The following is a 26810-nucleotide window of genomic DNA, read 5'->3' on the forward strand; positions in this document are numbered from 1 at the left end:
CGCATTTGGCTCGCTTTATCACGTTGATTAAGAGCATATGGTCGCGGGATGCGGCGGTTATCCGCGAGTTCGAATACCGCGGAGGGATCCGCGCCTCCGGCTAACCGACCGCCGGCGATGGTGGCGCCACTGTCCCGCAGCCGAATCGCGCCGCCTCGACGAGCGCCGGTGCTTGGATCCTCATCTGTTTTTATAAATATTGTACTTTGCTACGCGTGCCGCGATCGCGAGCGAAACGTCCGACGTTCGTCGACCAATACCCTCCGCCGCATCCTTGCGGACCGTTCGTCAGCGGTACTCGCTCTTCGTGGTGTCCGAAAACGATAAGAAGAGGGTCCCATCGGACGAGTTGGCGAACTTTCCCAACATGCGCGAGTGTTTGAAGTGATAATATGGCGCCGAAATTATGACTGGTCATATCGGGGGAGCGAGACAGCATTTGAGGTTAGTACGATGTTATTCCACTTCAACGTCGTCGTCGTCGTCGTTGTCGTGTTGTCATTGCGGCGGAGTCGGATTTCTCCGCCATCGCATTCTGCGTATGTGACACGCATTCGTTAAAACGTTACGCCCGTGCGCGCCTCTGCGAAACCGACTGTCACGTTTTATAATTAACATGTTTTTTGTGATCGCCAGCGCGTTAATTACATAGTCATTGCACGTTATTGCTTTTACAGCATTTGACATCATCGCTACACATGTAGGATAAGCGCGATAATACGAAATATCGCGATTAATTAATTACGCATCCCCTTTACATCATCCCCTCCCTATATCCAAATGGATACACTGAGACTTTTTTATTTTTACAATGACTGATATATCAGTAATATATTTTTCCTGAAGAACATGACGTTCTAAGATGTCTCAAAAACGTCATAAAAATGTCATAAAAATTTTTTAAAATAGTTATATTTTTTGATATATCTATGATAAGCAAATTATTCAGGTTGGCTATGATTTTGTATTGTATTATATTTGTAAAGTTTCTATTATTTTAGTTCACAAAAGACATTGCAATGTATTTATCATATGTTGCATATTGAACAGAATTGTCATTGTGCTTATTTGTATGCGTATATTAACATATATTAACATATTCATTGAATTTAAGGCAATAAATTCAAACAAAGAAATTCTTGAAATTATATTTTACTCAACATATCGTGATACAGTGATGTTAGTTAATCTCTATATATATTAACCATGCGAGGAATACATTAGGTCTCTAAACTATTGCTACTTAAAAAAATATAAAAACAGATTATTAATACATTGGAAATTATACTTTCTACATGTTAAGGATAAATAAAAATAGGATATTTATTAATTATTTGTGTAATAACAAATGCTATAAGATAAGAAATGCTTAATAAGAAAATTACGAAATATAATGCTACAATGATGATAAAATATCTTGGTCATTATTACATTATTGATTGTACTTCAAAAATAAATTCCTTTTCTCTTGCAAAAGTAGTTTTCATGTGTTCTAATATGTTTTAATACGAATAAAGTATTTGGCCACTGTCTTTGGACTATTTTCTACTCATCAAATATTGTAAATGACTTGTAAATTTAAATGGAGAAGGATTTGGACCACGCATCTTTAAACATCCTCCTGTCCTTTTTAAAAATATATATGGAAGTATGTAAACATGCGTGCGCCAGTTTACAGAATAGGAAGTAGATTTGTAATCACATTCAATTTGACTAGCAAATAACGCGTTGAGATTACGCGAAGAGATTTAATGCACTTTAAGCTGCTCTTGACGTTCCTTCACGTCAATGATGCTAAGATTGATGCACGATACATATCCATGCAATAAGGAAATAGCGGCTTTGACAAGCGCTACCGGGGCGCTCAGGTACACGATTAGTCTGTACAGACTTATACCGGCAACTGCAAGATAAAATATCAATTATCAAGATCCTTACGACCGAAAATAAAGAAGACATGAAATTGAAATGGTACTTACATATTGGTCCTTCGGTAAAATGCAAAAGGTACAGACCAGCATAAAATGCTTCATTGCCAGCGCACATGAAGAATAGTACTATGCGATTGGTATAATATAATCTCATAATCGGATTTTCAGACATATCGATGAACTTGTGACTGGTCTTTCCTTGTAGAAGAGTCCTGTTTTGATAATACAGACAGCGTTAGAAAATTATAACATTCCCTTGTCAGACTTCATTATTTATGTATATCGTTTCTTACGTATGCAAGTAGATCCAGTGACAGGCTATGTCAATAGATATGCTCAATTGGAACCAGAAGGTGTAAGCAGGATAGAACAAGCATAATGTAACCATAAGACACGTCGTGCCAATCCTATCTGTCAGTTGATCCAAGATTGCACCAAACTTGGTGCTCTGGTTGTAATATCTAGCCGCATGGCCGTCTATCGCATCCAGCAACGAACTAATTACATAGCACCACGTAGCAATGATATAGTCGGTACGCATAAAATAAAAGGAGATCAATGCCAGAATCACTCTGCCGAAACCTAAAATTGATGACAATTATATAAATTTTATTCTTTCACTGATCTGATAAGAATTTGAATAAATGTCATTATTCAGAAAATAATTCAAAATTTAAGCTTGTAGAAATTAAAAGAATTGCTTTAGAAAAGTTTAAAAAGAGTTTACTATTGGTAAGCCGATGTAAATATTACATAAAACAATAACGCACTGATTCAATCAATCAATAGAGGCAGCCTTAAAAGCGCCATATGATTTGTATAGTCGTCTCATCGAGCGAGCCACTTTGAATTATCAAGATGGTTCGTTGAAGGAAAATTCGATTTTCCATCCGATTCATGCATTTTGTGCAATCGAATCTTGGCGGGCGTCGATATGTGCCAGTCATATTGTACTGTATGCAAAGTGGTTTGTCGCGACGCAAACGTCACTGCTTTAATATCCCGAAGGAAAAGTAGCTCAAGATTAGATATTTACCGATGATGTTGGGCACGAATAAAAAGATATTCTCCGTCTCCGTCATTTCGGTCTGCGATGATTCGACGCAGGTTCTCCACGCAGAATAATCTCTATCTGCGAGATAATGGCTTATCTGAAACTGCCGGCCACGACTGTGTCAGAGATTATCTCGATGCCGGCTCACGTATCCACTGCAGATTTCACCGGAGCCGGGAATGCACGCGTGTAAATTGTCCCCGTCTATGCCGCTACGTCGTTTGCGACTGGTAGCAACGGAGAAGCGGAAATCTGCATCGAACGGTGGTACTCGCGCGACTTCGAGATGTATCGACCTTCGGTGGCGCGCGTGACTGGATCGTGAGAAAAACCCACGGCTGTATGTAGTCACGCATGTGCCATGCACATTTGACCCGGGACAATTTGGAAATATAGGCTTATTCTGTAACTTTTTTAACAACAGTACGCAAAAAGACTATTAAAAATCTGAAAAATGAAAATGAGATAAATTGACTTAGGAAAGGGAACAATTTTTAATTTAATCCAAAATTGTCAAATTAAAAATTTCCTTAAATTATCGTCGTTTCACCTTCACAAAGAATGCTTATTGAATTCGCTAAGTATGGTGATTAATTAACAAAATTGCCTCAGATTATTTCATAATAATTGTTAATGATCATATCAATAATTTGAAATTCACAGAGAAAAAAACGTTATTTGTTGTGGTAAACTCTTTCTTTTTTTAATGATTTCTGCAAAAAACAAAAAATTATACAACAAGCTTCCACTTTTTGTTTCTGAAGCGAAAAAACGGGAAGGTTGGCATCGGGCATTTCGTTAAACAGGCACGCGACTACACGCCAGACGACATTTTCGGAGACTAAGCGGCTGGTCCGCCGCCGTTTCTCTGCGCAAAAGCGAGGATTCCGCTTGTTACAGTGTCGTGACGGAAAAGTGTAAAGTTGTAAAGCGGGTGTCCGCCCTCGACTTTTCCCGCTGATAATCATTCGCGCACGCACGGATGGCGTCGCACGGTGGAAAATATCCGTAAGCTCCTTGAAGTGGACCTGTCCTCTCGTACTCGGATCGACTCCGCGCGTACGTGCCTTTCGCGGCCCGCGAAATCGAAGCTGGTTTTTTTTTTTTTCTTTTTTTTCCTCGGGCGGGTTTGCGAGGCATGTCGTGGCGCGCAACTGTCGGCTGATTCTCTCGTTCGCGTGTCGCGTTGCGTTCGAAATCGTCGTAGAAAAGTCAGCCGTCCCGGGAAAAGGCGATGTTGCGCGATCGATAACCCGGCGCCCGATCTCGAGACTCTCGAACGAGGGCCAGTCGACGAACGCACGTTTACTCCACCACGGAATTGATTTTCCGTGATCCTCCGTTCTATCTCTCTTTCTTTTTTTCCCCCTCCCGTTTTTCTCTTTCGGATCGTTCAGCTTTGAGTTCCCATCTACGGTTCTCGCGCCGATAGTGAACGGTATCTACTATACCGACGGCATCAGCGCAGCAGTGAGATTTCCATTCATCGTGTTGTATTTGAGAATCACGCCGACGGTGCGGCGGTGACGATGAATTCGTTTGTCAACCTACACCGCGTGTCATACGGGCGAGAGAAATAAGCGACACTTGTGAGAGAACAATTACGCGCGTGTGTTGTGTGTGTCGTACCTGACGCGCGCGTGCGCGCCTACGCCACTGCGTGCGTGGTGTGCATGTGGCTGTGAACGAGGGAGCGTCGCGCGCAGTGCGCGTGTGTGTGCAGTGCGTGGCGGTTCAGCCACATTCGCGAGACGTCTCCGCGAATGGATTCTCTCTCTTGAACCATTCCGTGCGTGCGTGCGTGCGTGCGAGCACACGTACGGACGGACAGGCGGACGCGTGCGTGTGTGTATGCGTCCGCGTTTGCCCCTGCGCAGCGGCGGCGGCCATTTTGAATCGATGAGTGCTCGCCGCGGCGGCGATTATCAACATCGTCGCGCCGTAACGCCAAAATTGGACGGTTTTTCGTGTCGCGCGCCGCCGTTTCTCGACGACGACGACGACGCCGCTGCCGCCGCGCCTTCCCGCGATTCTCGCCCCGCGCGGGAACCTCCCGGAGGCGTACGTGTCCGCGCGACGCGTCGTCATCGCTGCCGTCGTACTTAGAAATGGTGCTGACCGACAACCGGGCTTTCTACTCGCGAGAGGAAACGCCGACGAGCACGACAGCGACACTCGAGGTGTCCCGACCGATCTCGGAAAATCCATACTTTTGAGAAGCTGGATCCACGACACGCAACATTGTCGAAAGGGAAGGAACGAGGAAAAGGAAAAGGCGGAATAGGAGGAGGAAGAGGAGGAGTGGAGAAGAGGGAAAGAAGACGAGAGAAACGACATGCGGTCGAATCCACCCATTGACGACGCGTCAATCGTTCAAATTTGACATGTGACCACTGCCGGAGCGGTGTCGCGCATTTACGTAAGTTCGCCTCCCGAATGGACGCTCCGTTCCTGATCGTACTCGCGTACTCGCGCAGGAACGCTAACTCCCAATGCAGGTGTGCGGCCCGTATACGTGTGGATTCCTCCTTGCGTGAATCTCGCGCGCGACAATAAGCACCACGGCGACGTGGAGAAAACGCCGTACGCGAACGCGCTCCGCCAGCTCGTCGCGATCGATGACGTCGCAAGGGACAGCTGTGTCGCGTCAGTTGACAGCCCGTTGAAGTCTGCGGCTAACCTCAAACTCGCGCGAGATCGGTTGTCCGGAGAGAGCCTCTGTCGACGGAGCCGCGCGAATCGAGCATCGCCTCGCCTCGTGAAAAGCGGATCGCCCCAGGCCAACCTGCTGAGGTCTGAGACCTCGCCGAGGATTGTCGCAAGCATAGATCACAGGGTCATATTTCTCCGTGCGAAAATTTTCGCGCAGGACGTCACGTTGCGTCGTGCGTGCGTGCGTGCGTGCGTGTCAAATCTTGGAATAGTTCTGTGTCAAGTCCCGGGATCGAAGTTCTCCCCCTGGCTCTCGATTGTTTCGAATCGAGGACTTTCCTCTTCTAAGCTAAGTACTCTTAAATCTACAAGATTCGAAAATAGTGTAATATATCTTGAATCGATGACGCAGCTCGTTGTTCCCTTTTCTCGGTACCTAATAATACCTAAATTGAAAAGGACGCAATTGCGTCTGTAACTCAAACGAAGAAAGACAAATCGGTTCAATTAGAACGAAAAACTTAGTGTTCCGTATAAACATCGGTGCGATTCGAATTCATCTTCGTCGTCGTCATCGATATTGTCATCATCATCATCATCATCATCATCCATCGTCATTACCTGAGCGCCACTGTGCTCCAATATCTGAGAGTCATCACTGGCGCAACGCAGCATCTTCAATGCGGCACAGATCGTTGACAAGTACGCGAACCAAGTCCTTTCGAGGCTCGGCAGCCCTTGAGGGATAGGAAGAGGGGGAGAGATGACGAGGGGGGAGCCATGAGCACGGCGGACACCGCGCTGTCAATCTCGATCAAGATGGCCCCAGGGCCGGAACATCGTCAGGAACCGGTAGCTCCTGACAAAATTGCCGAGAGCGATCGTACCACCAACGCTGACGCCGCCGTTGCCGTCGCCGTCGCCGCTGCTGCTGCCGCTGCTGCTGCTGCCGATGTCGTTATTGATATAGAGAACATCAGCGCCACATCGACAACCGGTAGTGGTAGTAACAACAACAACAACAACAATAACAACATCAACACCGACGACGACGACTCCGTTGCTGCCGCTGTCGCTGCCGCTGTCATCACCGCGGAGCAAAATTCGAACATCGAGATTGCTCCAGCTAATTTCACCGCTGTCGCCGCGGATTCAATCAGCGAAATCTCGCCGTCGAACAGCGGCGCCGACAATAAACAGGTGAGAATCGCGTCGAGGAAACGTCGGAAGGACTCTTCATCTTTTCACAAGATGTCCTGGGGATCGCTTTAAAATTGTATTTTAAGTAGGATCTCTTAGATCTTTACCTTTACTCTTTCGCATCTGAACTCGTCAAAGAATTATTCTCGTCGTTGAAGAATAACATCCGTATCATCACAAAATGACAGAACATTAATACTTAATGGTTCTCGATACTTCAATTTCTCCTTCGCTCTTTTCATTTTTAAGTACGAAAGAATCGAACGCAATGTATATGTGAGTTCTGATTAAAGCAGTCAAGCGTTTGATTCATTAGATTTTTACAATAACACTGGATTACGATCTTTTTTCCAAGAGCGATCGAACTCTTTTCATATCGTCGACAATGTCGACAATTATTTATATACATAAATTTAATAAATTGAATTGTGTCTCCAATCGCTAGCGATTCTCTCGGGTTTCTTCTGAAATAGAATATTGGAAAAGAGAATATCAATATTGAAATGTGTCATTTAATCAAATCTATTTTAAAATTTTGAACGCGAAGATTTCACGTGCTACATTTGTCTTACTCCAAATGAAAATTTTACATGATGAAAAATTTATCTTTTCATCAATTTCAAAATTACGAACCGTGGTCGCGAAGGGTGACGTGGTCATATTTTCTTCTTTTTGTTAGAACGGTGCGCGGATCTTTATCGCGCTTAATACACTTGGTTTATACGCCCCTGAAATGGCCGTGCTGGCCCTCGATAGAGCGAAGGACGCGTCGCGTCAAATACGTTCCCAATATCCCTTTTCGGCGTTCGATTAGCTCGCGCGATTTCTTTCGGACAATTAAGCAACTCGATCCGCAAGCGAATGTCCATTAGTACCGCTTCGACTCTTTGATTCACGAGTATTGCGTAATAAGAATAGGTGATCGGGACTATTGTGCCGAATTTACGCGAAATCGATAGAGTGGCCAAGCGGTAGATTAAGGCTGAATTATACCGAGAGGCGCGAGAGAAACGAGGAATAAAATGTATGTATCTAGTACACGAGCCGTACGTGCAATTTGCATATCGGATATAAATATTTACTATCATTATACGTTTGCTCTCGCTGTATTTTATATATGACTAATAACGCATGTTGGAAAAAAGCATTGTCATGTTCCCTCACGGGATTACTCATCTCCTTAGCTATAGACTCTACTTGTGTACTTTATTTCTATTATTCTTCATGTTACTTTTTTATTCCATTACGTTGCATTACTTTTTCGCTTATCACTTTCGCTTTATCAAAAAAAAGATAAGGGATCGAGCTGCTCGATTGTTATACGATGCGTCAAACAAGTCGAATTCAATTTTTTCCCCAAGTTACGTAAGTCGCAATCTGTAACTTTCTTAAAAGATGATTCCGATTTTGAAGCTTTATTACGCTACACTTTTTAATTGACCGACCAAATTCCATGATTATTCAACGCACTGACTTCTGTCCTTCCATTTTCCAATTCAGTTGATTATACGTCCGAAATCTGATTTTTAAATCAGTCTATTCATTCACTTTCTCTCGATCGAGAAAGATATCCCGGGTCACTTTTTAACCGGGTTCATGTAAACGTTGCCCGTAACATACAATTTTTCATTATTATCGTCCAATAGTGCGTTATCGCGCGAGACTCGCGAACCAATTACCATTATCTCGTCGTGATAGGTGCGCGCGGGCGCGACTCGAGTCGGCTCGAGTCCTTTAGTCGCTCCCCGATTCGCGATACCGACTTGGGATCTTCGGCTGCCGTCTCATGCGAACGCGCCTTAGCCAGGCCGGCACGCGCGCTAGGAGGAGCGATTGACGGACGTCAACTCGCGAAAAACGGCGCAGAGCCTAATATCGCCGCGAACGCACCACGCTCTCGGGACGTGACGATTAGAAATTGGAACTCCGTATACGGCGCGGCTACCGGCCGATCGCGCGGCGACGTCTCCAGGATCGACGGAGCGATCGGGCAGATCCCGACGAACGGTATCCATATGTTCGAGCGGCGACTCCTGCGGGATGTGAAGAAAAAAAAGCTCAATCTCGGGGTGATTCGATCTCGGTTTGATTGACAGCACACTTCCGTATCTACAGTACTGGAAAAAAAAAATATATATTCTCATTGAGGATCGATCGATTTCAATTTCCAGTCTTTGAACGATCGAGACATCCCGAATTGAATTCGGACGGAATTTAGATCTGGATGATGATGATGATGATGATGATGATTTGGAGGAGATAGGGGACCGTCATCTTTCGGTGGAAAAAAAAAAACATTGTCGAGAAATCGGACACCAAGCTGCCTTTGAGAGATAGACACGACAGTGATGTAAGTGGTTATCCGTGCGATTGATAAACATTCGCTTAGAAAAATAGCTACGGGCGTAACGTGTGGGTTATGTTATTGGAATGACACAGCAGAAAATGACATTGATTTTTCGTTATTTAGGATTTCGCACTGAGCAACATTTGATGAAGATAATCCGGTGTGATTCATCCGGCGATAAACTCTAGACGGACAAAGGCGACATCGCGAACAGTTTGCTCCATTAATAACTACTTTTTTTTTTTTTTTTTTTTTTTAATAACATGCTACATATTGACTAGGAATTGAACATGCTCGGGACATGTCCTTGTGTATTTCTGATGTCTGATGATGGGTGTTTATTGGATCTCGCTCCCCAAGTATATGCGGGGCAAAAAACAACGTCGAACGTTGAACCGCGATTCGCGTTATGAATATAATAATCCGATCATCGAACGATCAAAGATTGCCGGAAGGAAGGAAAGAAGGCAGACGTATTCTGTAGAATAGCCTCCCCGCATCGGAGTTCGACAAAGACGAAAGAACTTGCCGCATCGTCCCACGTATATTTAGGGGCCGAAGTGTGCGGTCGCGTCTGATTCTCAATCCCGGATAACCATCGCATGTGTGTACGTACGTACGTACACACATACACGATCCTCCAACAGAGACTTACCGGAATATACGCACGCGTGATCGTCGCAAACAAGAACGGTGCCGTCCGTACGTCCGTGACAAATCAGATTTCGTTGCCGCGGATGCATGAGAATTGTTCTTACGCATGACAGAAGATTTATTTCCCCGCGTGCCTCTAATGTCCATTTCTACTTCAATATAACTGTAATTTCTTTTAATTTACTCTTTATCTCCTAATTTTCAGAACTAAAATTAATGGATATTAATACAGACGAACGTAAGCGGCTAATATCCATTTCTATTAATCTCTGTTAATTGCAATCTCTGCTTAATTTGGTCTCTATCTTTTTCAAATTCTTAAAAGTAAAATAAAAAGAAGATAAGAGTAAGTTAAGCCGAGATTAATCTTATATCGGTAGAAATGGACGTAGCTCTGCGACACCAAGGCGCGATCGTATCGGTTTTCCCAAAAATCCTCGCGTAGAAAGGCGAAAATAAAACGTACACTTTTTTTCTTTTGTTCATTTCCACTTTGTTTTTACTCGCGATGGTCGCGAATTATCAACGAGAGTGCAGCGAAAGAGGGAAAGAAAGAGAGGAACCAGAGACGAAGCGGAACCAGAGCTATTTCAGGGTGGCCGCGTGGCGCCCCCGGGACTCCTTACGCCCCTGGACTGGCCGTGCTTTCAGTGTAATGGCGACGGCCATGCTGGGAAGAGCGCGCCGCGCCCGCTCGTCGCAGTAGCTTTCAAAAACCGGGATTCGCCGTATCGGCCGGCGGCGGCGGCGACAACGGCGACGACGACGACGACGACGACGACGTTGTATTCCCCCCGTTCGTGACGGCGACGACGCGCCCCCGTGCACGTAGTTCGGGGGCTCCATCCACGGGCCTCGGGATGCGCGACGTTCGTTCGCTCGCGTGTTGAAAAGCGGCAGCGCGACCGCGAAGTCGACCGAGTCGCGAGAGTGCGAGAACGCGAAGCGAATGAGCGAGTGAGTGAACGAACGAACGAGGGAGCGAGCAAACCCGATCGTCTCTGTGTGTCCTCTAAAAATATAAATTCTGTACCGGCACTACTGCTCAGCGGATTTTTGTCTTCATCTTCCGTAAGTCACTTCGATATACGTCTCCTTTTCTCTCTCTTTGTCTTTCTGCTTTTCTCTCCTCTCTCTCTCTCTCTCTCTCTCTCTCTCTCTCTCTCTCTCTCTCTCTCGTCTCTCCGTCTCTCGGGGAGTTCACGTCTTAATTAGCTAATCGCTGGAGCGCTATCGATCTCTCGCGGATGGCCCACAGATCGGACTCCGCGAATTTCCGCATCGCCACGATTTACTACGTGAATCTCGCTCCTCGGTCTCTCTCTCTCTCTCCGTCCTCGTCTACTTTCGCGCACAACACCCTGTATAAAGAAATTGGGACTCGCGACGATCCCCCGTCATGTCATTGAACGTTCACGAGTTCGCCGAACCAACCGTTGTATCGTTATCCTGAAATCTCCCCTCGCCTCTCTTACGCGTTTCTCGTTTCCCCTGCGAAAGTTTCTCTCGCATTTCTTTGCCATTTTCGACTTGTCTCCGCATATTTATTCGGCTCCTTTTCGAACGCTATCAAATTTCTCGACCGCGAGCAAACATAATTTGTCCTTCAGTACTCGAGAATTCGTGCGCTTCTTCTGTACTCGGAGTATGTAATTAAATTATAACCTGGATAACATCTCTGGATTTTCACTTAAGCGACGATAACAGTTTGCGTATCTTGACACATTGTATTTCTGATAACATCGCTATATACGCCGAGCATATTCCACGCTAATTTTTTATCTATTTAAATTTGCGAGCAGGCCGATTGGTTATGTCGGCATGTCAATGAGGAAAGAATTTCATCAACATCCGGTTTTTCATATTTCAGTTAACTTGTAATTTAGATTTAATCTGATGATAATATAAAAATTGTGTTTTTCTACTTATAATTAATCATTTAACTGATGGTAAACCTTTAAAAGTTATCGTTACAAAATCATTAATTTAGATGAAATGATTAATTGTATATTGAGAAAAAAAGATGGTTAACTTGACCAAATTTTTCAACTTAGTTATTATTTGTTTAGTTCAAATATTTATATATTTAACTTAAATATATAGATACTTGAACTGAACAAATATAATTAAGTTGAAAAATTTGATCAAGTTAACCATTTTTTTTTCTCAATGTAAAAAGACAATTTTTTTTTATTATCATCAGGTTAGGCCTAAATCACAAATTAACCAGAAAATAAAAAACCGAGCCTAGAGAGAATTAAAATGAATTGAAGTATTTTATTATTTAATTATTTAGCGTTTTGTAAAGTACAAAATATATGTGCGTATACATATATGTGTGTGTATGTGTATACACATATATGCATATATATTTTTTTAGACTGTACACTTTGCAATGTGGCTGTTATAGAAGCTTTACATAGATCCAATAAGAGAAACCTTAAATTCACTCTCTTTAGGAATCTATTGGTGCATCTGTTTCTATCCAACTTATGTACGAACTAATTTCTATGGTAAAACCGTTTTAACGTGACAGTGCGCGTAACGGGTATTTTTTTACAATATATATATTTTTTTATATAAATTATTTAAATAAAAGGAAACTATAGGCAAGAGAAATCAATGATTCTTTAATAATAGTGATTATAAAATGTATTCCAATTAAGATGAGTTTGGAAAATTCTACAAAAATGTGATCGGTATAGCGTAATCTCTGCGACCTTGCAAATGACGTAATTTTCTTAGTTATTTCCATTTTTAGGATGAACCAGCAACTCTGTCTATGCTAAATGATAATGAATTACGCGCTTTACTGGATGAAGCTATAACATACAAACGTCCAAAAGATCGGGAAGGAAAGTCTAATCTCTTTAAAGTACGTACAGACTTGGAAATTACATGTTAAATACAGAAAATGCCATTTTGATATCATTACGGACGAAATATAGAACGATGTATGCTTTATAGGAACTTTTACAAGAAGCTGAGGCGGATGAGACTGAGGAAGGCCGTAGAGTGATATCTAATTCACGCTGTCTTCCTGGCTCAAATCGTAGGAGACATAAACGAGAATCCGTATCCGAACGTTTGACGCATGGCGGATCGTTGCAAAATTTAGCACAGCCTATAACTTCAGAATTCGACAGTAGTTTTGCTTATTTGACATCTAGTTCGTGTCACACTTACGGGAGCAGCAGGAGAAAGAACAAAAAATATACCGGACCCAGTGTTTCTGCTAGACAGAGAGAAGGCGGATCATTACCGTCGAATGTAAACGCATCGCATAACCTTGCTTCGTTGGCTAATTTAGATTTAATATTCGATAAGAAGGTATTTATTATCAAAATTAATGTGCGTTTCATGATATTTATAAATTCAAATTTTTATTAGCGTTTTATAATGAATAATATAAAATTTTGTAAAAGATACACTTTTCTCGATCATAATATTATAATTTTAATGAGAATTTAAATATAAGCTGTATATTGGCATTTTTCTTATGTTTGAAGAAGAGCTTCTGTGAGGAACGGCCAGCTTATGACTGGACCAATAAGGAAAAATCCAAATCTCTAGACAAATCGTCATATACTAGTACAAAGAAAGAGGAAAAGGAGAAAGATAAAAAGGAACTGAAAAGAGACACTGCTAATTCAGGCGAAGTAGAATCTGAAGTACGAGAGAAAAGAGTCAGCAAAGGAAAATACGGAACAAATGAGATGCTGGAATCAGATAATCCACCCCCGGAATATAAATCGGATTATATGGTCATCGACTTAGGCGACGTTGAGGTAAAGTGTCATCTGTGTTAATTGATACTTGGAGAGAATTTTTTTACTAAAATCTAATAAAATTTAATTTTAAATTTTGTTATAAATTTTTTATGATATTTCACAATAATCTTGGTTATACAAATATTATTAGTTTAGAAATTTTTTAAAAATATATACTTTTTATTTGTATATTTATATATAAAATATTTTAATTTTAACACATACATATGTATGAGACTGCATGATAAAAAATTTCAAGTAGATTATAAAGTTTTATAATAGAAAATTTCATAGCATTTCATAAAATTTATGTATCTTTTAATAAAAGCTTTATATATATATATATATATGTGTGTATATACATTTAATTATTTAATATAATTTATATTTATTTAAATTATATTTATATATATATACAAAATTTTTTAATAAGTAAAAATATATTAAAAAATAAAAGTTCAAAGCTATGCATGAATCATCTGTGTCCATTAATAACTTTCGTTCTTTTATTTGCTGCTCGAAAGCCGATTTATATCATCACTGAGCAAGGACATCTTTTTTATCATATAAACCTTTTTTTTAAAGAGAATCTCTTTTTTTGAATAAAAAAAGAGAGATTTTTTTTTTAGATTTCAGTACATTCAAATAGCGTAGTTATACAAGACTTACATATGATATCATGCACAGTAAATAGTTACAGTTAATAAATAAGATTAAATTTTATAAAAAATATTTTAAAGTAAATTGCAATTATTATAATGCTTGAATTAAATTTTAAGAAAAGCTTTTATCCTTATATTTTAATTCATTTTAATGAAAAAAAAAAGTTATTGTTTTTCTGAAAAAAATATTTTGTATGCATTTGACATTTAAGAGGAAATTTTTTATTTTATATTTTTTTTATGTGTTATAGGTAGGTACTATTAGCGAGAGAAATGTGGGATCTGCACCGAGTGGGATTCAAAGGCCTCACTCGTTAGACACCGAAAATGACGAAGGAACCGAATTGAAAATCATTGAACCACGCAAACCTATCCATTATGTCACACGGGCAACTTTTGATATAACTCAAACACCTGTGGACACCACTATAGAATTTCCTATACGTGATCACAAACAAGAGAAATCGAAAATGTCTGTCAATGGCACGGAGGTGACGGGGACATTGTTTCAACCACACAACAGCGTAAAGTGTGGTATAAGTGGAACTTCAACGAATAGTTCCAGTACTAGCCAAAACAAGATTGTGCCCGGTTTGTGCTCCGTAATGCCGCCATCTTGGCAACCTCAGAATATAACAATGGGTAAGATTAAGACCATTAAATACATTATATTGACTCTCTATAGAAAGATTACTAGAAATGTGTTCTATTTGATGTTTGCAATACTTCGAATCATGTCATCTTTCTTGTTTACCGGATTTAAATGAGGATAAATGATATTCACGAGCGCTATGAGTGTCAAATAGGATGCAACTTTAGGAAAAGATAGTGCAGTAGTATTTCTATTTTTGTGATGATTATAGGGAGACTGTTATAGTATAACTATAAATATACTTACACAATGTTTCTATTTTCAATATTTTCAAAAATCTACTATCTATAAAGCATAATATTAAATAATATTTTTTGTTTATAATTTTGGAAAAAATGAGTAGAATGAGGTTTGGAATTGAACCCGAGACGGCAAATTATGAGTCATAGTGCTTTACACAGAGCTACATGTGATCACGATATATTTATTACATGCAATATTATTAACTTCGCATTTGTAATAATTTGAACTTAATATTAATCATCTTGTGATAAATTTCTTGTTCTTAAATATTCTATAGAATTATTAAAAATAAAAAGAAAATTTTTTTTAAATATTTTTTTATCTACGATTTGAAATTGATGGAATTATTTATTTATTAAACTAAAGTACGTGGATTGTGCACAGAAGGTCCCAGGTATACAACACAGCACATCACGATGAAAGATCCATCCGTGTCAGGAGAAAAGAAATCTTTGGACGAAAATGGGAATGCTGTACAGACTTATAATGGTGAACGGAAAAAGCCCAGAAGAAAACATACTCAGGAACACAACGTTAAAGTTTACAATGCCGAGAATGTCGAAGGCCATCGTAACGAGGATATTGACAGTTTAATTAATTTCATCGAAAATAAAGAATCCAAGAGCAAAAAGGGAAAAACCAGTAATCCTGTTAGAGTGAAAACTAGTTCTGGTACAAAACCGAGAACCAGAGACAAAGATACAAAGAGAGAACAGTTACCTTCTAAATTGAAGAAGTCTAATTCCCTGGAAGAAATCTCAAAGACAAAGTTAGAGGACCTCACGACGGAGAAAAGTGTCAGTTCCAGTGGTGCCAGCAGTGTGTCCAGTCAACACGGTATAATTTATACATATATTTTATCAAAATATAGTTTATATATATATATATATATGTGTGTGTGTGTGTGTGTGTGTATATATATTTTTCTTAATGTTACTTTTTATAATGATAGGTGTAAATATAGCACTGCGACGTCCGAAACAAAGAAGCACTGGAGATGCAACGGTTGATAGTCGAGGCGATAGGCGATCCTGGGGGACTGAGGAAGGTCAATCAATATATTGCAATGATACAGGAGAGGATTATACCAGTCGTCGTAATTCCAACAAAAAAATTAATCCGGAATCAGAACATGAAACTGAGTTTTTGGTTGTTACAAAGAAGAAAAAGAGTAAAAAGCAAAGAAGAAGCTCCAGCGGCAGTAGAGCACAAAATCTGACAACGTCGGGATCATATCTTCAGAATTCCAGAGGATTTTCTAATGATTACAGGACGCCTCTTTCTCCTGAACTCCGGAGAAAATCGGCTAGTAGTATGCCTCCGAGGTAATAGAACAATAATTACATATACATGATAATTCAATTAAATATTCAAAGATTTTAATTTTTGAATATATTTGTAATTTTTTGCAGTGACAAGTCAGCAGATAGTAGCGATTTGGATTCGGTTCATTCGTTACCAGTTACATCAAATACTTCAAAGCACAATTTGTCCAAAGTTGCAACATCATCGGGCGGAACGCCACAAGCGAGTTACGCAGACATAGCGCGTATGGCTACTATCAACATGTCGCACAATCTAACTATGTCTGCCATGTTAAATACATCCTCATGGCCAAGCGTTCCACCTAAAACCCTTTCGGAACCGGATAAAGTGCCTCAAGATTATTATCCAAGTTTAGACGAATTACAACACTCGGAAAAGAAAGCAAGACAGCAACAGAATTTGGCCCAGTCAAATCATGCTGCAGCAACTCTGAGTCTGGCTTTCGAAAAGCCACTTTCGCCGACTCTGACGAAGATGAAGAATTCGTCAGACAGAAAGAAAGCCGAAGCTCAGGAAGAAGCCATTAATAAAAATATCCAAGTGTTTAAATACGTGCAAGACATTGAGAAGATGCACGAAAGTCTAACGCAAGCGACAGAACACAAGGAACAAAAACACGTGACTCCCACCAATTACAATACGAATCCAAACGAGACTAATACTATAACAAATACTATAATGCCGAGATACAATAATAATAGTACAACGATGAATTATAATCCAGTTGATGCTGATAACAATCCTAATTGCAGCATCAATAATAAAGATTCTGTTACACACCCACGAGCTAGCAATTCTCGCTCTCGTAGAAACTACGTACACAGCAATCAGAATGTACAAACTCAGGGATCGCACGAGGAACACATTAAAAAGACTACGCCTTACCATGAGGAAGCGGTTAAGAAGTCGCATAACGCCGATATTGCGCAATCCGAGAGGACTAATCCAATAGTCGTCTCGCACGACGGGGCAGAAGCGCAAAAGTTGAAGACTGCGAAAATACAAGATACGCAGAATGTCGAACCTGAGTCTGGCAACAATAAAATGACGAGCGGCGATCTGAGGACAATAAGAGTCGCAAAAGAATATCAGAACATCACGATGAAACACGATGCGACGAAAGTCGGAGTCTGTCAGCCGCAAAACTCAAAACAGGACAATCAGCAGCGCGACGATGCAGAGAACAAGAAGGCAAAGTCGCAGAACGTACCGCCCGAGAAAGATCAGTCACAAAGATCATCCACGGAAACGCAGCAGGCAAAAAATTCGACACCCAGACCTGCAGTGATTCTTTTGGACGAAACTTCCTCGGACGTTGCCAAAAACAATAATCTACCGACAGAGCTCACGTTTGGCTTTGAGATAAACGAGCAGCTGCTGCTTTCGGAGGACAATGGCAACGAGGAGATTCCAACGATCACGGCGAATCCCGCTTTCCCTCCGACCATATCACCGCTTGTCAACAAACCGCCCAACAATTTTGAAAGGAATCCGCCGTTGTTTGCCGAGAAACCAGTGAGATACGATAAGTTCTCGTCGAGTTATCACATGCAGCCGCCGAACGCTCACGTGACACCGGCAAATGCTCATCCCGTAACACCTGTGCATCCGGTGATGGTGCAACCGTTACCATACATGAGCTACCCCACTACTAGATTCGCACCGCCAACATATTTGCCACCGCCACCTCCACCACCACCAGGAATCATGGAAAAGTTTCATCCGCCGAAGGAAGACTTCTCTATGCTTTATGTGGCGCCCGAGGAAGAACTAAATGTGCAGACGTACAATCACGATAAGATCGTGTCGTTCGTTGGCTTAGGTAAGCTATCAGTATCTCCTTAACTAGCCTTATCAAATAAGTTACTCGATGACATTCTTTTTGCTTATTCTTCGTATTTACTTTATTCTTGTTTTGTCGATAGCATGGGATGCTGTCATGAGAGAAATGCCAGTGACTGCGACCGGTCGTATACAGTTCTATAGTGGACAGTGAAGTGAGAAAGCTTTCGACGCACCGAAGGGAATAGGCAATAAAGAAACTTTTCTATCGATAAACCACTTCCATTACAAATAGCTGGTTCGATGAGTTTCTTACGAAACCAGATACTTGTACATGTCGCGCGTAGTTATTTTTCCTGGACGAAGAATTCGTTCGGAGGATCGCCTATCTTGCTTCTTTGAGTCAAATGCTGAGTCAACGCGCGAAATTGATGGAGCCGAGTGGTGCAAAGTGTGCCTCAAAAGATAATAATAGCAATGTATATATAATCAGTCGACAAAAACAAAACGAATGGATGAGGAAAAGGGATAAAGTGTATATTCCAGCAATGTACATTGTACTTGCATAAATTTCCAACAATGATAATGTCGCAGAACTTCAGTATTGACAATTAAGAAACGTTTAATCAGATCTCTCAAGGGAGAGAAAGAGAGATGTATCTTGTTTCTTTGAATAAAAGGAACTTCCAACGTACGAGTCACGCGTGTACATACGTCAAACATCCCTATAAATTTTTGAAGATTGAGTTTATATAACGATCTTAGGTGTACAATCTTAAGTGCTTAAAAAAAAAACGCTACAAAAGAAATATGGATTTGTAGTAACCAGGTCTACCATAAAGCGGGTCTCGCGATGGAAGAACTTTGCGCATTGACAGTGGTGTCTCCTGGTGCCTTTGGAGTTGCAAATCTTCAAGCGAGTCAATAGGGAAGCGTTGAAGAAGCTTGTACTAATCGAGTCGAGAAATCTGTGACAAGTATCGTGAAAACATCCATGGCTTTTTGAACTCTCGAACTTGGGATGATTTTAAGTGGACATCGTGGAAAATTAAAAACCAGCGGGTTATGCATTGGTGAGTCGAAATATGACGAAGGTCAAAATATACAGATATTGTACTTTACTCGATGTAATACAAAGATTTAAGTTGTGCGGACTGTAAATCAGAGAGATATGTAAATGCGCCGTCGTGTAATATATTGAGATAGTGTGATCGACTTAGAACTCAGAGTGGCTACTTCTTCCAGTTGTGGAGCATTCGATAGCTTAAAAGTAGGAGAAACAAAAGGGTCACTAACTGAGTTTCGAAAATGTCAAAGTGCGCTCAAAGTCTGGTCAAATGTCTGTGAAGATAGAATGCCGAGTGTGTCGCAAAATGATAAATTTTTACACAGACCTGCTTATTTAATAAAAAAAAGATGATATTGATATAATTATTCATAACGATAATTATAAGAGATGCTTGTGATCAGTAAAAATACAATGGTGTGTGAATGCGCGTGTGTAAATTCGTGTGAACTGCATTGGTTGATTATGAAGATGAGATTGCTGTTCGATTGCGGAAGTAAGCATCGCACCCATCGGGAATGCATGAGGACGATTCGCGCGCATTGCATTAACATATATCGTTTGCTCATTAAATGTAACATTAAATGTAATTCGATTTTCAAATTCTATGAGCGAGGTACCTTTCCAATTTCTAAGTCATCGTTTCATCAAATGTATTTTATCAACGATCTATCACTTTTTTCTGAAATATTTTTTTCTTATATTTTCTTTTTATCTTCGGGGCATTGTTTACAGGTGTAGAGAATAAAATGCGAATGTTACCATTTCGAAGTGTGTATAGGTGGGAGTATATACGCTTTTATGTAACATAATATGTGTATATACGGAAATGTATATATACGGACTGGATCTTTTAAATTAAAAGTAAGAAGAAAAAAAGAGTGTGTGTGTGTGTATATATATATATATATATATATATATATATATATATATACATATATACATATATACATATATACATATATATATAAAAGTCCTATCTTTCTAAATTGATATGCCTGTAAATGCCTAAAAAAATTGAGCCTAAGAAAAGTGTAACGCATGTAACGTTGCTTTTAACTACTGTAATTATATGATTTTTAAATGTAAGTCTATACGAATTCTGTAACCTCAGGGCACGTTGCAGGTCTGGTGTTGTGCTCCAACTGCATTATAAATGTTAAAATAATGCATTTAAAACTTTAGTTACATCTTTTAGCTCGTTTCGCCTTTCGCTCCGTCGGGACGTGATGCACATGAATACATTTTAATAATTGTAATGATTTAATTACTACAATTGTTCGGTTATTGCGAAAAACAAGAACAAAAACGGTCGTACAGCAATCTCATGTATCTCATGGAGAGATGAATGTATGGGATGCAAATTGTGGAAACTTATCGCCTTCATAGGTAATGATAAAACAAAATTATCATAGATAAGTTTCATAAGAAAGCATGAAAGTTGTACTGTATGTAGTATTATAACGCGAGTTAATTATTATTAATGAATTAGGATTGGTAAAAGTTTGTTATATATCGTTCTTTCTTTGCGGAAAATATCAAAATTGTGTAAAAACGAAAAAAAAGATAACCGTGCTCCGTTGAGGATTTTCATTTTTGTGCAGTATATAAGAGATAGATTCCAGCTGGAAGTACAGCTTACGAAATAAGCGAAAAATCGAGATATTTAATTGTACGACGCAAGCGTTATCATGCATGTCGAAGAGTAACTCGGAAAAGAAAGTATGATCTCCTCCCCCTGTCCCCTGTGTCGCGACTAAAATGTTTATTGACCAAATGTCTGTTTTTTTTTCCCCCTTTTTCAAGCAACTTCGCGGGAGAACCAACATTGCGTTGTCAAAATGTTAAATGCGCATCCACGCTTTTAGTTATCGTCTTCTTCCTTTTTTTTTTTTTTTTTTTTCAATTATCATGTTTTACATTCAGCTTTGTTGCCAGTGTCAACGTTACATTCCAAAAGTGTAATCGCGAGAACTGCCTTTCCCCGACATTTTTTGTCTTAATTCCCCATTGCGTTCCATCCCCTCGTATGTTGCCCCGACGGAAAACGGTATACCGACTGCTCGATTTCTTTTCTTCTCCCAGATTCTTTTTATTTTTATTTTACACACGCCTCCCTCGACACAATCGTGACGATTGTATCTCGCGGGGCACGCCGGTTGTGTTACTTTGACTGAATGAGCCGAGCAGCTCCCGTTGTTTCCTCTCTCACCGCGGACGATACCTTTCTTTCCGAGCTACTCCGATCCGACACGCGAAGAAGAAACTACATTCGAGAAAAAAAAAACACGAGGAGAGAGAAAAAAAAGAAAAAGTAAAAAAAAAGAGTCAGGTGCTCCACTCGCCTTAAATGCAACTGAATGCAGTCTCAGCCTGTGCCATGTTGACCGGTTCAAATGGCTAAAGTGATAAGAAAAAAAAAAAAGAGTTCGCGAAAACTAGTGCAAAATGTACTTGTGAGAGAAGGACTAAGCACGAGGAGAAAGAAGGAGGGGAAAGGATGGAAGGAAAATAGGACCATTTAACACAGTGTACATAGCGAGTGTGAGGCGAGGGTGGCAGCTAACGCCAACCTGTGCCGCACGTTGTAGAGTATATATAATTACTTAATGAGAAATTTTTTTTTTTCTTTCATTCGATGGACACGCACGATGAAAACGCGCGAGACATTCGTCGCGGACCAGCCGGGACCGATTCTTGTCTCTTCGATCCGCACGCGCAATCAGAATCAGAGACGGTTAACGACGAGTGACGTAACTCGAGATAAAAGAAAAAGGACATAAACGACGAGGAACAAAAAGAAATAGAATAGAAAAGAAAACAAAAATGAAATCACGTTACGCACGAATGCCTCTATCGCTCCCTTTCCCCCCTCTGTCCCCTTACTGTTTTCGTTTATAAGCGTTTATGAAGAAGAATAAATACATGTTTATTTTCTTTCACGTCGATCAGCATCTCCCATTCATTTTAGGACAGCGCCTCGCAAATTCGCCGTTCATAATGAGATTCGTGTAGAGAGCTCGCATCCATTGTTTACCGTTCTCCGGCGAATCTCTACGAATCTCAATCGATTCGCGTTGATTCGCATACAGAGGTGCAAACAATGAGTTACGAATCTGAGTTCATTATTGGTGAATGACGAACTTCTGCGAATTTGCGACGAGTTAAAAATTGCGCGTAGCCATAGCCTAAGTTATGTACAGACGTTTCTGCGAGAATCTAGCCCGTTTCGTACAGATCTTTAACTCTTTGCGATTATGTAAAATTTTTTTTTTTTTTTTTTTTTTGAGTATTTCGTTTTCAATTTTATTTAATCAGCCAGTCTAATATAAATCATAAAATTTTTATTATTTGTAGGAGACTTCAGGAGTCCCCTTCTCAGAGATGTAGTTTGTCATATTAATTCGAACGCCTGAAGAGAATCGTTAAGAAAGAAATTAGGAAGCATTCGATCGAGATCAACTCGATATAGGATCACAAAGGGTTAATCTTCTTGCCGCATCCCCTCATTCATACCGTTTCGACATCTGCCGTCGTTGATCGCTCGCGTGGAAAGCGACGAAAGAGCGAGGTCGTCCCCGAGTCCGAGGGGTTCGCCTGGCAGCTGGTTGTCGCGGCTACCTCGGAGGATAGTTACGCGCAGCTGGCTGCACCAATCCGGAGCGAAGGAGCGAGAGCACCCGAATGTCTCGCGGGAACTCGATTCGACGACCTCGAATCATTGGTCCCGTGCCGCTGTATAATTTGTTATTCGATAACGAAACGATTCTTCTCACGTATTGTACATACGACGCTGTATGATATAACATTGTACGATTATTACCAACGCTACGGCAAAATTATCCAACTAAGATTACAATTAATGCCGCTATTATTAGTGAGATGACAAACGAGAAAGAGAGAGAAAAGTGTGTATGTCGAATTGTGATCCTGCGTGCGTGTGAAAGGCTGTGCTGTCCAGCTGCAAAACGATGCGAGTGTGTTGTTGCCAAAGTTCCCCCTTTTTGCGAGCGTGAGAGACGGTGTATTTGATGATCGTCGAGTCGTATTCGCGAGCGTCGGCGAGCTTCGTCTCGGGGTGGCAAATCAAAAACCCGCGTTCGTCCGAGAGAGAAGCGGCGCTGGACTTTTCTCCGAGGCGAGACCGAAGCTACAAGAAGAGAGAAGAAAAATCGCTCATAAATCTCGTCTTTATCCGCTTAATTTCGCTACGGGGACAAACCTACGGCTTTTAACTTCCTATTTTTTTACCGAATTTCCCAGACCCAGAGAATCCTCGGAGAGACTCCGCGTGTAAATCTATCTCCCGCTCGGGAGTATGACGATTCTCTCTGTATGTGTGTCCGAGCGTTCGCAGATTTATCTGGTGAGATGCGACTTTTCTTCCAAGGCTTCTTTCGTAAAGACATGAACGTTTCGTTAGATTGTTAACATTTAAGGCGTCGAAAAGCACCCGGACAAGACAGCGAACTCGTCCAAGTGTCGTTTGTGCGTGCTATCTTTTTTCGTTTCAACGACGACAGATTGTTGAAGGCACCGCTTGTGAGAGGAAAAATTGTAACGTGCGTGAAAAAAGCGGGAGAGAAACAGAGAGTACATTAGTATGGAAATCAGAAGGCGTGTTACGATTTATTCTCAGGTGATGTATTTACGAACACGGACGCAATACACGTGGCTTATTATTTTGTTACTAACGAATATTGTCAAATATACATCAAAGCTATTAATGGACCACGTTTGTGAAGGGTCGTTCGGAATCGTTGCCATGGAATGTAAAAGAAGTACGCTAAAATATGTATGAATGAGAGTGGTAGAGAGAAAGAGAGTGAGAGGGGGGGGGGGGAGAGAAAGAAACAGAGGGAGTGGATAAACATTTCGCTACTTCTGCGAGAGAATTCCGACCCTCCCCGGGTGTGTTCTGAGAGGGAAGCGTGTAGTGTCCGCCATTTGGCCTTTATGCTGTCTTACTTGCGATTTCGTACAAGCTTTGCGTGCAATACTGTGATAAAAAAAGAAAAGAATGAGTCGTTCTCTATTTCTCTTCGTCCTTTCTCCTTTTCGAAGCGCGTACACGCGCGTACATACGATATGCGTACAATGTGAGATCGGCGCACGTGTATAAGTATATATCGCCTGTTTTCAACCGGTCCCTTAAAACGAGTTGCAAGCATCCGTTTTAACATCCGTTTCTAGTGTAAATTAGTTTCAACCTCTCAGCGGTTCAATTTATTATTTATCCTTTTCTAATTCTTGAAGTTACAAAAGGATAAAAAAAAAATAGATTAAATCAGGAAAGTGTTAACATCGGTAAAAATAAACGTAATTCGCGTAATTTGCGTTTCTGGCGTACACACGCGTACTTTTAAATTTTCTCCGGAAAACAACACACTCGACGGACGATCCATCGTGGCCTATCTGATTTCTTCTTTTCGTAGCGATCGCTCTCGCACGATTCTATTTGCGCGAACTTTTCGTGATCTTAACGACTGTTACAGTTACGTGGATTTATAGTCAATCTTCTCTCGACGATCGGTATATCGCGTAATCGCATAATATGTACGGATTATCTGGACGCATTAGCTTCGTACTGCCATCGCATTGACACATTTGTTCCTAATTGTTGCATCGCAAGTTAATATAAGTTTATATTATTATGTTTGTTATATATAGATATATTACAAGTAAAGTGGTGTTAGTTATTAAAACGCGTGTCCTGACCATAGACAGGTCTGTCTATGATCCTGAGACGGCGCGGCTCTCGTAGACAGAGAGAGACAATCTTATTGTCTCTTTGATATTTTACGTAAACTTCCAAAGTGACTGTTGCTATAACTAATGACGGTAACAAATCCCGATGATCGCGCGTCGACGATAGAGAAGTTTTTCGCCGAATATCGCGGTCATTAGCGCGTTTAAGGGGAGGCGATTCGAAACAGGCGGTTCTCCTGAGAGGATTAAAAGAATGTCCATTTTATGCGCTTCGCGCGATTATTTTCCGAAGCTAAGCGATAGATCGCTAGTTTGGCGTGTTATTTTGCATCCGCAGAGGCTACGACCTGTGAATAAATGGTTTTTGTTGAAATGAATTAATTGTCGGAGTGTGTGAAAATCCTAACGTCTGCATCTCGATATACCATCATGTAAATAATAACGATATTGCCGAAAAGAAACACCTGCTTCTGCATCTGTTGTATACCATTTTTTTTTCTTTGAGGAGAAACTTCGTTTCAGATTAATCAGAAATCTAGTACGTTCGTGATTGTAAATGTAAGTACGATTGTAATAGAATATTAGATTATTTTCTTACATATTTTCTTTGAAAGCGTAACGCCAGAATATACTCGGATTGCATGTAAATTTATTTTAAAAAATGGCAGATATACAAGCTTTAAAGATTCTATATTTACCCATATAAACTTAATCTTACTATTAATAGATACGTAATATAATTGATACATACACACATTACATTACAAATTTTACATTACAGTATAACGTACACCTACAACCGTCATATCAATTACCTAACTTTATTCTTTTCGTCCTGAGTCCGTGATTATATCAATTGATTATATCGGCAATTATGATAAATAGGAAAACTATTGATCATGCTACACGTAGACAAGACAAACGTTAAAATAATAATTCTAGATCTATTTCGTTTAACTGCACTTTCATATTTTTCGATTTCAAACATGTATATATTTATTTATGAGCAGAAATAAAAAAGAAATAAATAAAAATGAGTAAAAGTGCAGTTGAAAAATATAGATCTAACATAAGTAATGAGGAAGAAAGATTATCACTGATCTATGCACTGTTCTTTCTGATGTACGCCATATCTCCTTTGCAGTTCTTCCTCCATCGCCTGCAGCTGTTCTCTGCTCTGTTCCTGCGTCATCTGTTCCATTAATTCGTGATTATAAGTGGAATGCAACATTAGAGCCAATACACCGGCTCGCGTCGCCATGTTCGATCGTATTTGTCTCTCCTGCTCCACGAGTTCGTCAATCTTCAGCCACTGTCTCACTCTCTCCATATCAATCTCCGCTCGTCGTAGCTTTTCCCACATATAGTGTTTCACGCAGCTCTTCTTAGGCGCGCGACAGAACTCACCCGTAGCATCGAACACATTCGTGACCAATGGACAGCCACACACCTCGGTGTCACCGATCTTCGGGTCCTTACAATGTTCGGGGCAGAGAACGCGCAGTCTCTTGCAGTAAGTTTTGTTCCCCGGATTGTAAAAGTCGCAAAACATTACTTGGCCCTCGATACGTGTTTTGAAGATCGAACCGAAAGATGCCTGCGATTCATACTGCGAAACGAAAGAAATTGAATATAAGCATGTTTATTTCGAAAGAAAACTTTCATTTCATAGAATAATTATATTATTCTTGAATTAAATAAAAAGGGAAAGATAATAAACGCGCATAACATAATATTTAAATTTATATAAAAGCTATTAAAG

General features: G+C 40.5%; 3 protein-coding genes across 11 annotated transcripts in view; 1 reads left to right on the forward strand and 2 right to left on the reverse strand.

The window, feature by feature from the left end:
* On the forward strand, window positions 1-25425 carry tyf (twenty-four). 8 transcript variants are annotated; one of them, XM_089070559.1, is made up of 9 exons: window positions 1-444; window positions 12600-12713; window positions 12806-13168; window positions 13348-13626; window positions 14522-14912; window positions 15532-16002; window positions 16118-16490; window positions 16578-18313; window positions 18417-25425. In XM_089070559.1, the coding sequence occupies exons 2-9, from the start codon at window positions 12621-12623 to the stop codon at window positions 18485-18487; spliced, it is 3777 nt and encodes a 1258-aa protein (XP_088926685.1). In that variant the 5' UTR covers window positions 1-444; window positions 12600-12620; the 3' UTR covers window positions 18488-25425. The 8 variants fall into 8 exon arrangements, with proteins under 8 accessions (XP_088926685.1, XP_088926680.1, XP_088926679.1 ...); XM_089070554.1 differs by lacking the exon at window positions 1-444 and adding an exon at window positions 3826-6837 and having other exon boundaries at window positions 13351-13626; XM_089070553.1 differs by lacking the exon at window positions 1-444 and adding an exon at window positions 3830-6837.
* Pis (phosphatidylinositol synthase) lies at window positions 1137-3766 on the reverse strand. Its single transcript, XM_011634396.3, has 4 exons — window positions 2968-3766; window positions 2225-2513; window positions 1980-2143; window positions 1137-1903 (listed from the first exon to the last, which is right to left on the reverse strand). The coding sequence occupies exons 1-4, from the start codon at window positions 3011-3013 to the stop codon at window positions 1749-1751; spliced, it is 654 nt and encodes a 217-aa protein (XP_011632698.1). The 5' UTR covers window positions 3014-3766; the 3' UTR covers window positions 1137-1748.
* Window positions 21216-26810, reverse strand: part of LOC105424259 (CXXC finger protein 1) — an 8061-nt gene continuing 2466 nt past the window's right edge. For both annotated transcript variants that reach the window (XM_011634392.2, XM_011634393.3), the window contains exon 6: window positions 21216-26657. In XM_011634392.2, coding sequence (XP_011632694.2) covers window positions 26142-26657 — 516 coding nt within the window. In that variant the 3' untranslated portion in view covers window positions 21216-26141. The remainder of the gene's footprint in view (window positions 26658-26810) is intronic.

This window comes from Pogonomyrmex barbatus, unplaced genomic scaffold (genome assembly GCF_055798465.1).
Source record: "Pogonomyrmex barbatus isolate J1 unplaced genomic scaffold, ASM5579846v1 scaffold10, whole genome shotgun sequence".
NCBI classification, from domain to species: domain Eukaryota; kingdom Metazoa; phylum Arthropoda; class Insecta; order Hymenoptera; family Formicidae; genus Pogonomyrmex; species Pogonomyrmex barbatus.